The sequence below is a fragment of the Desmodus rotundus genome, chromosome 3, assembly GCF_022682495.2.
Source record: "Desmodus rotundus isolate HL8 chromosome 3, HLdesRot8A.1, whole genome shotgun sequence".
NCBI classification, from domain to species: Eukaryota; Metazoa; Chordata; class Mammalia; order Chiroptera; family Phyllostomidae; genus Desmodus; species Desmodus rotundus.
This window is the reverse complement of record NC_071389.1, coordinates 2662812-2675733: the sequence shown is the minus strand read 5'-3', so window position 1 is coordinate 2675733 and position 12922 is coordinate 2662812. Positions and strand designations below refer to the sequence as shown.

At 57.1% G+C, this 12922-nt stretch overlaps 1 protein-coding gene across 7 annotated transcripts in view; it reads left to right on the top strand.

Annotated features, from left to right (window-relative positions):
• The window catches only part of NPHP4 (nephrocystin 4), an 86129-nt gene that overhangs the window by 10937 nt on the left and 62270 nt on the right, over positions 1-12922 (top strand). For 6 of the 7 annotated variants that reach the window (XR_008426362.1, XM_053920266.1, XM_053920265.1 and 3 more), the window contains 3 exons: positions 5609-5781; positions 6491-6555; positions 8943-9098. Coding sequence is in view for 6 of the 7 variants with exons in the window: in XM_053920266.1 (XP_053776241.1) it covers positions 5609-5781; positions 6491-6555; positions 8943-9098 (394 nt within the window). In the remaining variant the exon portion in view is untranslated. The remainder of the gene's footprint in view (positions 1-5608; positions 5782-6490; positions 6556-8942; positions 9099-12922) is intronic. The other variant, XM_053920267.1, reaches the window with a different exon arrangement.

Sequence of the window (12922 nt, the reverse complement as noted above, 5' to 3'; positions counted from 1 at the left end):
GCCTGGGCTCAGCCTCTGTTGCCTTAGAGAGGCCTCCTGGGGCCTCCCGGGGCTGGCTGTTGGGATGTCTATTTCCCACGTGCACCATGAGGCCCAAGGAAGCCTGGCACTGAGACAGCTCGTCAGTGGCTAAGGCAGGTGGCAGTGACATCGCCATCCTCTCCTGGAGAGTCCCGCAGGCCGGGCCTTGGCTCACGGCACATTTATGTCATTTTGTCTCCAGCACCCTCCTCTGGAGGTCACTATTATGTCCCCTCCTTAAAGAGAAACCCAGTGGGTCACGAAGCTGTGTGTGCATGCGAGCAGGTGGACCTGGTGGCCAGCTTCACAGCCCGCGCTGTGACCGCAGGATTGTCCTGTGGCCTCTTGACCCCGTGTGTCCGTGTGGCAGAGCGCTGCCCAGTGTCGTGGGACAGGACTGTGCTCTGAGATCCGCACTGGGACAATTTGCAGTCGCTGTGGTTCTGAGATGAGTCCCTCTCTGTGTCCTCCCCTCAGTCTTGGGGTTGCTGAGGTGGAGGACACAGCCAGGTACGCATGGGGTGAGCAGAGAAAGGCTCGGAGAAAGCTGCTCACCAGCTGCTGTGCCCTCAGTGAGCAGCAGAGGCTGCTGATGCGCCGGGAATGAGCCCGGCCTGCCCAGCAGCAGCCTGTTCGCCCAGCCCTTCCTCTCCTCTCATTGATGTTCAGAATCTCGAAAAACAGATTTTGTTCAAGTTCACATAGCTCCAGAGAAGTCCCCTTCGCCGTGTGTGCATACACACATGTGTATGTGCACATTTGAACAGTGGGGCGCTGTCCCCAGTGGTGCCTATAGGTGGGGGTGGGGTGCTGCTTACCTGGCTGCGTCATCTGGGGGTGCTCTGCCTGCCCCCCTGTGGAAATAGAGGGGATTCGGAAATTTGGTGGAGATTGCTTTCTGACTTCACCGATTGCCTGTGTATTTCTGGCTTTACCGGTCAGCTTGGGGTGGTCTGATTGGAGGTCACCGCTGCCAGCAGCAGGGCCAGCCACGCGGCTGTCCCGCTGAACGTGGCTAATCAACCACCCTGTGGTGCGTTGGGTTTTACCGAGTGTCAGTATGTCGAAAAGATGCAGCCCTGGAAGGAAGTTGCTCTTCCCTTACTTTGGAAGGGGAAGTGTCGCCTCGACCCCGGGCTGGGAGCTTCTAAGTGATGAGTTCCGGGCAGGGCTCTACTCGGAGCCCAGCTGGCCGCCCCAGACCCCTCTCAGTTCAGAGCCGACTCTTGGGCTCTCCTGCCCTTCACCCTGTCTAGACGGCTCAAAAGTCCTCCAGCCTCTCAGAAAGTGTCTTCTGAAAAAACAATCCGGCCCTGGCTGGTGTGGCTCAGTGGTTGAGTGCTGGCCTGTGAATCAAAGGGGCGCAGGTTGGATTAGCAGTCAGGGCACAGGCCAGTGTTGTGGGCCATTTCCCCAGCAGGGGGCGTAGGAGAGGCAACCACACATTGATGTTTCTCTTCCTCTCTTTCTCCCTCCCTTCCCATCTTTAAAAAATAAATAAAAATCTTCACAAAATATTTCGGGCGGCCAAAGTACTGTGCAGTTTCTACATTTTCTTTCAGAGACAGACATAATTCTCCCTTAAATTCTTTCCCTAACTCACCGGGCTCAGCCTTTTGGGGACAGGCTCACGTTTCCTCCTTCATTTTACAAGGGCGACTGGGCGGGCATCCTCGCGGCTCTCCACAGACAGCCGAGACCTGGCCCAGAGGTCCTCCCTGCCCGAGCCCACCACAGCCCGGTGTTGCTAAGGTAACAGGCAACTCCACTGCTCTCCTCAGACAAAGGTAATTGGTTGCTTCCACTGCCCCTAACCCCCGCCAAGAGGCCCCAACTCAGATGTCCTTCCTTCTCAACGAAGGCCATGTCATTTCCCCTTAGAAGTGGGGCTGAAGGGAGTGTCAGGGTGACCCCATGACACCGCAGGGAGCCTTCCAGCCGCCTGGAGCAGTGCTGCCCTCCCCGTCTTGTGCTGCCCTCGGCACAGCCACCAAAAAGGCAGGAGACCAGCTTGTTTCCGGGCGCGCGGTTTCTCCAGAGTGGGCAGTATGGCCATTTTGTCCCTCTGAGGATGGCCTCTTTCCTCTCAGGCTTGTAGAAGCCACTCCCAGGGACTCCATGCCAGAAAGAGGGGGAGAGATGGTTCTAGAAGGAGAAATGATGGGTGTCTCTCGTTGGGGCTCCGGTGTGTGGTGCAGCACAGAGGTTGAAATCTGCCCGCTCGTGTTGGCTGTGCCTGTACCGGTGTGCTGGGGAGGCCTTCAGGTTGTGATCGGTTTGCTTGCTTACTTCTCTGAGTCGGCCAGGGACTTGTTCCTGCGGCCGGAGTGGGGCTGGCGCCGGCTTTGGCCACGGGACACGTTCTGAGATGGACACGGGCTGAAGCCTGCTCTGTTACTGTTCCCGGGGTTTCAGGCCACGAATCTAACCCTCGACTCTGAATCGGCTCCTCTGTGCAGGGGGGATGGCAGTGTGTGCTTCTGGGGTCACGTGAGTATCGGACACTCTGCTGTCCCCACACAGGCTCCCAGGAAGCCTTTGCTCAGCAAGTACTGGTGGGCATTGGCGGTGGGCTGGGCTCTGCTGGGGAGCTGGCTGTGCAGGGTGGAGGAGGTGGCGTGGGGTCATTTCAGCCCAGGCTGCAGTCACACTGTCACTCTAGACCAGGTTCATCGTGCCCTGGGGTCCCTCACGTTTTGGGCCTGGTGGCTCCCCAGGTGGGGCTGTCTGCATGGTCATGCTGCTCCGTGTGGATGAGGGTGAGCTCCACCCAGAGCAGTGGGAGCTTCTGGCTTTGGATTAGGGATTTTGTGTTTCCCAGAGGAGAGTTTTGCTCAGCAGAGCGCACACTGTGCTTAGGCCTCCGACTCAGGGTGGGTGGTGTGTTGGGAGCCACCGTCTGAGCGTGCATGGAAGCTGAGCTGGCGGAAGGAAGCAGCAGGAAGTGCTTGTGAATTACTTGTCTTCCTGGAGATGCTCTGTTACAGGCTCATGGAAAACACGCTTCAGGAAGCCCCAGCTGAGTGCTGGCTCCTCTCTGCCCGGCCCTCTCGCCCACCTTGTTTTCTGCGGGGGCTGAGGAGTGGCGTGTCACTGGGGTGGCCTGGGGCAGTGCAGCCGCAGGCGTGCCATCACAGGCCCGGGTTCAGTCCTGGCGCAGGCAGGGAAATGGCAGCCTGGCCCCGAGGCAGAGTAGTGTCTGTGTGTTTGAAGACGAAGACAGCAAGACATGAGCATTTTAGTGATTTATTAATCCGTGTATCCTGCCCGGTGGAGACTCGTCGCGTGTGGTTGAGTGAGGTGTGATGCGGGCTGATGGCCACCCCCGTCCCTGCTCTTAAGGGGCCTGCTCTTGGGGTGATGTGACGGGCTCCACTCAATCTTGTAGTCCTGTCCTGACGGGTAGGACTTGCTTCTCCAGGCGCACGGCGCGGCGTTAATGAACTGTCATTAGGCCGGAGGGCTTGTCTGCAGGTTTTGCCCCGCTAAGCACTGGCTAAGCACTGTCGGGGTTTCAGCTGAGCCCCCATGCGTGCTGTGAGGTGAGCCTCCCGAGGACGCTCTGGCGGGTGGCGGAGAAGGATGGTGGCTGGGAGGTCACAGTGTGTTTTCATCCCCAGGCAACTTTCACCTCCATGGAGCCTCTGAGTGGTCGGTCCTGAACAGGGTTTGCATTTTGTACCTCCCTAACCTAGCCTCCGCCTTTGACCTTGGGCCTTCGTGGGGCTGGGTTGCGTTTCCTGGGATCCTTAGGAGTTCTTTCACAGGGTGCTGTTCCCAGCCTGGAGGGTCCGTAAGTGATGTTGGGGAAAAAGTGTCTGTCCTGACTGAGCAGGGTGACAGGGCGACACCCCGCGACCTTGCCACCCATTTTCTTTCCACATGCCACGCTTCCGGTGGCTGCCCTCCTGTTTGGAGTGGAGCCCCTGGAGCCAGACAGCCTGGGCTCTGCTCTGCTCGTTTCATCTCAGAATAACTGTTTTCAGGGGTGGGTGGGAGGGAGCGGCGAGAGCCATGAAGGGCACTTGGGACACGCTGGAGAAGCTGGTCCCCCACCTGCAGGCAGAGCACCTTCACGGTGACCTTTAGCTGAGCTCTTGGGGCACAGCGAGCGAGGACATGGGACGTTTCAACTGTGGGATTGTGGTGGCTTCGCCTCACGGTTTAAAATGCCCGTCTCACTGCGGAAAGGAGCAGTGGGCAGCAGCGTCCATAAACACGACATGCACAGGTACAAGTGTGCAAGGTGAGCAAATGACACGCTCTGCTGTCCATTGGGGCTTTGAAACCAGTTCTCGAGGCCTGGAAACAGAAACATAATTCTCTCTTGTTCCAACCACCTGTCAGCTGTAAGTGGTCATTATTTCATCATTTTGCAATAAAAGATAATAGAATAACGATTTATACCTCATGGCTGATGTTTTAATGTGTCTCTCTGTTATCCTGGGCTGACAGTCTGTGATTACAGCAAACGTTTCCTGGGTGTCACCGTGCTAATGGCTCGTTAACAGGGGATTATTCCATGTTTAAATCACCGGCAGGGCCCGCCTGGGCCCGCCTCTCCTCTTTCTGCCTCGTGGGGGCGGCGGTCTCTGCGCACAGCCGGCGATCCCAGCTCCGATGCTGGTGCCTGGGAAACGCTGAGGCCAGGGCCAACTCTGAGCCCCTGCGATGCGTGTTCCCTGCTGGTTCACAGCTTCCTTCTCTCTCTTCTGTGTCTGTGACATTTGTTAGTTTTAAATAAGATCAACTGTGGTGGGTTTCATGCAATAGGAAGAAAACAGCAGCAGGGGTAGGAGTTTTGCTCCCTGACGGAGCCGAGGCAGCGGGTTGGACCGTCCAGTGTCCTTGCTCACTGTGCCCCAAGAGCTCAGGCTGGAGGCCGCCCTTCGTTCGCGCAGGTGGGAGCGGGAAGGTCCTGGTGGGAGCCCTTTCAGAGGCCGTTTGAATACTGTCTGCTTGGCACAGGTCCAAAGCAATCTGGTAAGAAAACCATCTCAACACAGTCTTTGTCATAAAAAGACGTTAGTTGGTCTCTGAACTGGGGTAAATTACATAGCGCCTCAAGAAATCTACGGATCCTGCTTAAACAAAATTAGTTCAGATGCAGTTTCGTAATAGCTCCACATGAGCAGGGCCTGGGGCCGACACCGGCAGCCTGTGACTGCAGTTTCTATGACGAGTGTCACATCAGACGGCTCCGCAGCCGCGTCTGCGGGGGACTTGTTCTGTCTTCCCGACATCACCAGGGTCCTGCCGGGGGTGCGGTGCATGCCCCGCCTCCCCTCCCCCCAGTCTCTTTCTTCTCTGCAGGGCCTGACACCCGTTGGCATCTTTCGTGGATGGAAAGTTCCCAGAGCAGAAGCCAACAGTCTGGTGCCCGGGGTGTTAGGCACTCGGGGTGAGAGGCTGTGGCTCCGAGGGTGTCAGTTTTCAGTGTCTGTTGTCTCCGCTGGTGGTGCTCTGCCCGGCCGGGTGTGGTGCTTCTGTGACGCTGACCAGGAGCACAGCCACGTCCCTCTCCGTGTCCTGCTCTGCAGGCGGTAGTGTCCGATCCTTCACCTAGCTTCCGATTTCTGTTTTGCAGCCCTTGTATTTTCACACGCCCTTGAACCACCCGAACATCGTGGTGGTGATGGAAGTGGTCGCCGGTGGCAAGAAACGGGATGGGACCCTCCAGGCTCTGTCATGTGGGTTTGGAATTCTTCGGATCTTCAGCAACAAGCCAGAATCCCCCTCGTCTACGTCCCAGGACAAACGGTGCCTGCCTCCGCCCCCCGTCCTCGGGCTTCCCCAGCTCTCCTGTGCTGACTGGGCTGCCGATGGTTGGCTGCACTGGAACGCCCTGCCCTCTCTGGCATCTGCTGCGTGCCCATAACGGTGCCCCGGGGCTGTTGCTGCTTCACAGCTTTCTCAGCACAGTTGAGGTCGCATTGTCACTCTGGACCAGGCCCTCCCAGCTTGGCACCCAGACGTTTTGGGCTGGAGAGGGTCGGCTGTGGGAGCTGTCCTATGAGTGTAGGATGCCCAGCAGTGTCCTTGGCCTCCACCCACTGGATGCTGGTAGCGTCTCTCCCACGGTGACGGCCAAACATGCCTGCAGGCATTACTGGATGTCCCCTGGGGGACCAAAGCACCCGGGCAGAGAACCACTGCTCCGGAGAGACAGCTGTGGAAATAGCTCCGTCTCTGTCTTTCCTGGGACTGTGCGGTCATTCTGGGTTTCGCTGGCGTTGCTTCCTGGGGCCCACGTTCTCAGTGCGCCCGACAGTGCTGGGCGCGAGGGGGTTGGTGCTTCCCCAGGGTCTGTGTTCTGCAGGGCCGTGGTTGGGCAGCGCTAGGAAAGCTCTAGGCAATGTGGTGGGGGTTGGGGTCCCCCACACTCTCCTTCCAAGAAGTACAGCTGATGTTTAGGAGAGAGACTGAAGCCAGAGGCACCGCTGACGCGCCCCTGGGCCTTGTTTTGCAGGTTGAGGCTGTATCACGGCACCCCCAGAGCCCTGCTGCACCCGCTGCTACAGGACCCCATAGAACGTAAGAGACTGGCCGTCGCCCAGCTTCCCTGAGCACTGCCCCCTTCCGGTTCTGCCCTTGAGCTTCCTCAGTGGTTGCCGTTGGGCGGGACGGGCCGTGCGCTCGGGCTTTTGACGTGATTGGAAGGCTGGCCTGCCAGGAGGGCATTGCTGGGTGAGGGTGGCCACAGGACAGGTGGGGCCTCTTGGGAGTGGCCCGGGGGGAGGGCTGGTGGCCTCCTTGCCTCCAGGGTGACAGCTTTGCCCCCAGATGGTAGTTACTGTCCAGCACTGCCACTGGCTGGTACAGGAGGCCGCTGACCACGAAGTCCATCGCTTATCTCCGACACGGCAAGGCCCTCGCCGCGCCTGATCAAAGAGCCATCTATCCGTAGGGACATACGCCATAATGTGGAAGCGCTGGGCTCCTGTCTCCCAGGAGGCCCAGTGGCGGCGCCAGCTGGGAGGGACATGCAGGTCCCCTGGCCATGGCCACAGAGAGGGTGGGTAGGAGGGGCAGCCTGTGGATGTGGGGCTGGGCTACTGGCCACTTCAGAGGCCGCGCGAGGCCCGTGCCAACTGTGCCGGGGGGCGGACAGGCCATGTGTTTGCAGGTGGGTCTGTGCGGGAGGGGACTTTCTCTTGGAGATGTTGCCTGGATTCCGTGACAGGAATTTAATTTGTCCTGGAGCCGGTGTGAAAGAGTCAAACCAGCCCCATCACCTCCACCTCCCGCTGAATTTTGAAACAGGCAGAAACTTAATTTTATTGATGAAGATTGGCTTTTAGGTTATTTCTCAGTTGAATTTAATTACTACATGGCCAGCGTTTCCTCCCCTGGAGTCTCCCTAGAACCGGGACCTTTAGATGGCGTACATGCTACACTGGCTCGCGTCTGCGGTTTCGGGTGCTGTTGGAATGTCTTTGGGGGCCGTGCCTGCAGGGAAGCCCGGGGAGGACCAGCCACGGGCCATGAGCGTACCTCCTCGGTTGTCATTCCCAGAGATGGGCGGTGTTTTCTTGAATGGGTGACGCATTCACACGGCTCAGAGTTCAGAAAGCACAGGAACGTATAGAAAGGGTCAGAGGGAGTTCTCTCCTTCACCTGCACCCAGGTGACCTCTCTGAGTTCTGTGGGTCCTTTCAGGGTCTTTTGACGCCAACAAGCATGTCCCCAGTCTTATTTTTGCCCTCCTTTTACTTGTGGTGCTGGCCCTTGCTTTCCCCCCATAACGGTTTGTCTTCGAGAATGCATCGTGTCAGGGCGTAGAAAGCCCCTCAGCCCTTTCACCGCTGTGCGGCATTGGTCGGATGGCAGTGCAGGATGGACTCAGTCCCCGCAGGGGACACTAGGGCCGTCCTAGAGATGAGTGAGGGCTGACACCGTGCTGCCCTTTGCAGGGGTGCGGGCTCGTCTCCAGGGTAACCTCCCGCCCATAGGATGGCTGAGTCCCAGGCAGGGCTGCGCAGTCACGGTACTGCAATGTTTCTCCCGTGTGCCCTCCACAGAGGTCGTCGGAAAGTGCCTTATGGGGCATTTAACATTTTAAAGTAAGCAGAGCCCGTGTTTGGGATGGTTAGGTAATAACGATACAGTTTTCATTAATTTCTTTTTCTGATGAATGCAGTGGGTTGCCTTTAGCTCTTTTCTTAGGAATCACATAGCATGTTTCCCGAGGCCCCTGTCCATGGAGGAAATCGAGCCCAAGTACAAGCAACCATTTAGTGGGAATGTCTGTGGGTGCTTGGGGTTGGGTCCTCTCAACCCCAAAGCCCTGTGGTTCTGGGGTGTGCCCCTCCCTGCGCCGCCTGTCCTGCTGGTGGAACTGTTCCCTCTTCCACCCCGCACGCTGGGTCTGCGCTCCTTTGGTCCTCGCTTCCTCCAGGACCTTCCCCTCCTCCTGCTTTTCCCAGTGCCTTGGCAGAACCTTTCTTGGGGTTTGGATCTGCTCTCCATGTGTTATGAAGATCGATTGCCTGAGTCTTAGCCCTCACCCCAGAAGAACGGGCCGTCCTTGCGGACGGGGCTCTGTCTTGGAGGCCCGGTCCCCAGGGCCTGGCCTTGCCGCCTTGTGGGGCTCCACGGACACCAGAGCTGAGGCTGAGGGGAGGCCCCGGCTGAGCGAAGCCTGGGAAGGGCCTCCCGCTCTGGGGAAGGTGTGAGCCACAGAGGGTTTGTTCTGTTGCATTAAAAACAAGCATCTCTTTCTGGCAGTTTTACCAGAGAAAGTTACTAGAGATTTCCCCCCCCATTTTTTTGGCTGAACCAACAGAGTAATTCCTCTGTCTCCCTAGAAAAATACATTTCCTGTTTGTGGTATTTACTTACGTCTAAGGTTCTCAGTTTATCGGCTGATTTGACCGAAGTGCCTTTAGTGTCAGCTGTCACAGAGGTGTTTTCTCCCCCAGAAAACAAACACATGACCGTGATTGAGAACTGCAGCCTGCAGTGCACCCTGAGGCCCCACCCGGCCCTGGAGCCCGCCTTCCACCTCCTGCCCGAGAACCTTCTGGTATCTGGTCTGCAGCACATACCTGGCCTCCTTCCAGCTCACGGGGACACGGGTAAGGGCTGCTTCGTTCTCTCCACTTGTCAGTTCACGGTCCTACCTCCCAGGAATTGGGGTCTGTTGGGCAGGTGAGTACCAGTGGGGTGTGGCCAGCACCTCTCTGCAAACAGCCTGGCAGGGGAGGAGGAGCAGGAGGAGCAGCAGGAGGAGGAGGAAGAGCCGAAGGAGGAGCAGGAGGAGCAGGAGGTGGCAGTGCCATCGATGTTTGTAGTCCCTTCCGGAATAGTCTCACGTCCCTCACGTCACCTCTGTCTTCTTTCCTCAGGAAGTGCTTCTGTGAGAAAAGCAGTCATGTGTTTATGACCGTGGCCAGGAAAACCACTGTTGCCACATGTCACCTTCCTAGACCTCCACACCAGTGGCTTGATTATTATTATTTTTTAATTGTGATAAATAGGCATAACATAAAACTTACTGTCTTAACCATTTTTTGAGTGAAGAGTTCAGCGGCAGTAAGTGCATTCGCGCCGTGTACAACCACCCTGCTGTCACCTTCAGGACTTCCGTCTTCCCAAACCGGAGCCCCGTCCCCATCGAACACTCACTCCCCAGCCCTCCCCTGCCCCTGGCTCCCTCCGTTCTCCCTCCATCTCTCTGAATAAGACTGTTCCAGTTACTATTCCTATGAGCGGGATCCTGCGGTATTTGTCCCTTCTGAGAGAGAGGAGGGCCTCGAGTTCTGGGAGACGGAGAGAGCCTCGTGGGCGTCCGCTTGGATTGAGTGAGAGATGCGAAACCTGTGGCTCTGAGACCTCGGCTGTGGCCGGCCCTCTGGCCTGGGCCCCTCGGTCAGTGGTGGGTGCTGGGCATACCCGCTCTGAGTCAGCCTCTCGTCCTGGGGGCGGGCCTGAGCTGCAGCGTCACTCTGTGGCTTGCCAGTGGGTGTCAGTAGGATCGCAGATAAACTTTAAAACACTGAAGCTCAGCCCAGACCCACTTCTAGGTCATTAATGGAAAGAGAAGAACAGACGCCCAGACGGCCTGAGTTTGGTTCTTAGTCTCTCGTGTGAGACTGTGGAGTCCAGGGGCCACGCTACAGAGCAGAGTTTTGATTGGGAGCGTGATTCCAGCTCTTTATCCTTAAAGGTCACATTTTCGGGAGAGACCTGAGCCCCATAGCCCCGCTGGCGTGCAGTGGCCGTGCACAAAGGCACAGCTGGACACAGGCAGTGCCTGGGACACGGCAGAGGCGCACCGCGGTTTAAGTGGTTGTTTGGAATGAATGGAAGTGGAGCCTGAACACGCTCTGGCGGGCGAGGGGTGGGGGAGCCTAACTTGCCACGGGCAAGGGCCACACTCGCTGTCCTGGGGAGAACGGAGGGACACTGCTTGTCATCAGGTCGCCTGGTGACCATTGAGAAGACTCCCGTTGTGCTAGCCCACATTCTGGGCAGATGACCCATGGAGTGTGCCTCCAGGCCTGGAGGCGTGGAGCTGCCTTCTGACGGCGTTGGTTTTGCTGTGATGTTCTGCCCTGGACCTCTGGGCTCTTGTGACTCCCTCTTGATAAAGGGGCCTTTGCCGGACAGCGTCCTGTAGCCCTGGAAGGGCCGAGGCTGGGACTGGAAGGCTCCCAGGTGGACCATCTGCCGTGTGTGCGGAGGGTATGGTGTATTCCAGGGCCGTACTGGGAGCTGGATATTTGTTCATTTGTGAAATGCCACAGCGTAGGAGGGTTCAGTTGTTTTTAACTGAAATTTTTATCAGGGTTACTGTGATTCACTGTGGTTTGAGTGAGTGATGTGGAGAGGTCCCGTGTGCGCTGTGCCCAGTGTCCCCAGACGGCAGAGCAGTATCACACCGGACAACCCGCGGGCCTCATTTGCGTCTTCCTGGTTTGACTCGCACTCACTTGTGTGGGGGTTGGGTCTGTAAGAGTGACTTCAGTCTGGGAATGACTGGACGTGACAGCATTAATTCTGGTCCTTCTGGCAGCTCTCTGTCACCCCCAGAAGGCAGACAGGCCTCTTTCCCAAGCAGCTTCTCAGAGGGAAGCTCAGACTTGTTTCAGTTTGGCAAATGCTGCCGATTCCACAGTATCTTTTTCTTGCAATTTGGAAGCCTGCTCTTGTACAGCCTCTTCCCTGGACGGTGGGCCACCAAATCCACCTGGGTCACTGGCATGTATTGGCCCACGAAGCCGCCTGTTGCATGGGAGTGAGCCTCCAGGCTGGGACCCCTCGGCTGTGTGCCTCAGACTCCCATCCTCATGCTCTGCCTGCTCTGTGGGCTCCAGCACAGGCGAATGGGACAGATTGGGATGCGGGACTGGGCGGGTTCAATGGATGGAGGCTCGGCCACCCAGCCTGCCATGGAGTGGTGCGGGGTTCTGCCTGAAGCAGCCGGAGGTCATGGAAGCCGAATCATAAATAGAAGCCAGAAGCCCCTTTTCTGGAATGGACCCATCTTTTCTGATGGAGTCTGGTGGAGCCATGGATGTGCTGGGGGTGTGGGCCCACTTCTCACAGCACTGGTGGGCTCTGGGGGAGAGCAGAGGGTCTCATGGCCACCTGAGGACATTCCCAATCCCCCTGAGGCCCACAGGAGCACTGGAGGCAGAGCACCCGACCACAGTCCCGGCTTGTCAGGGTGCGCTGTGAACCACTGAGCCCCGGGCGTGGGGAGACCTGCTTTGGGTCCCATCAGTCAGGGCCTTTGAGTGGCTTCTTCATCTTGTGAACGGACACTCGGTCCCCACTAAACACTCGCTCCCCATTCCTCCTCGCCCCCAGCCCCCGGCACCCACCATTTTACTTTCTGTCTCTGAGTTTGATTCCTTTAACCACCTCATGTAAATGGGATCATTCCGTACTTGTCCGTTCGTGGCGGGCCTGTGTCACTCAGCGGTGCATCCTCAAGGTCCATCCGTGTTGTGATGGGCGCGTGCCGGGATTGCCTTCCTTTCTGAGGCTGAGTGAGAAGTGGTGCGTTGTGCAGACAGACCACGTTTTGTGTATCGTTCATTCGTGATGGGCGCCTGGGCTGTTGTGAAGAAAGCCGCCTGCAGTTGTGACTGGTTGTGAGTCCTCAGGGGACCGGCTGCAGACACTTTTAAAAATTATGGAAGGAGTGTGTGAACTTTCTCGGAAGCGTTGAGGCTAATGCATCTTTGAGATGGGGAGGAGGTAGGAAACCACGAAGAAGGGAATAACGTAACCTGTGGTTCCTGCCTGCGGGCACACACACGTGTAAACACATGTGTTTAGATAGAATGGGCATCGAGTGGGCAGTTTCATGTGTTTTTCTTTTCTCCACTATTACGGTTACTTTGTGATCATTAAATTACCTTTGACAGCTTGATTTTTGTTCCCATTTTATGTGGATGTGCAGCTTACTTAAATTCCCCCGTTTTTGAACATTTACTATTTCTTACTTTATTATAAATAACGCTCCTATGAATACCTTGCTTATTTTGCTGAATAGGTTCAAAAAGTGGCATTTCTAGGGCAGAGGGTGCATGTGGATGCTCTGTTTTAAATCCTCGCCTGAGGGTATGTTCACTGATTTTAGAGAGGGAGGGAGGGTTGAGGGGAGAGACACATCCATGTGAGAAACATTGATCGGTTGCCTCCTGTACGTGCCCCGATCGGGGATCGAACCCACAACCGAGGCATGTGCCCTGATCTGGGATGAAACCCGCAACCTTTTGATGTCGGGGACAGTGGACACCGCTCAACCGTGTGAGCCCCCCACCTGGGCCTGACGGTGGATGCTTTTCACTCAGGGTCTCGGTCCCGGGAGGGTGAAGACAAACTTGTCTGCCCGCTGCGCTGACTCAGGAGCCTCTGGCTGGACAGCTCAGCGCTCTTCCCACTGCAG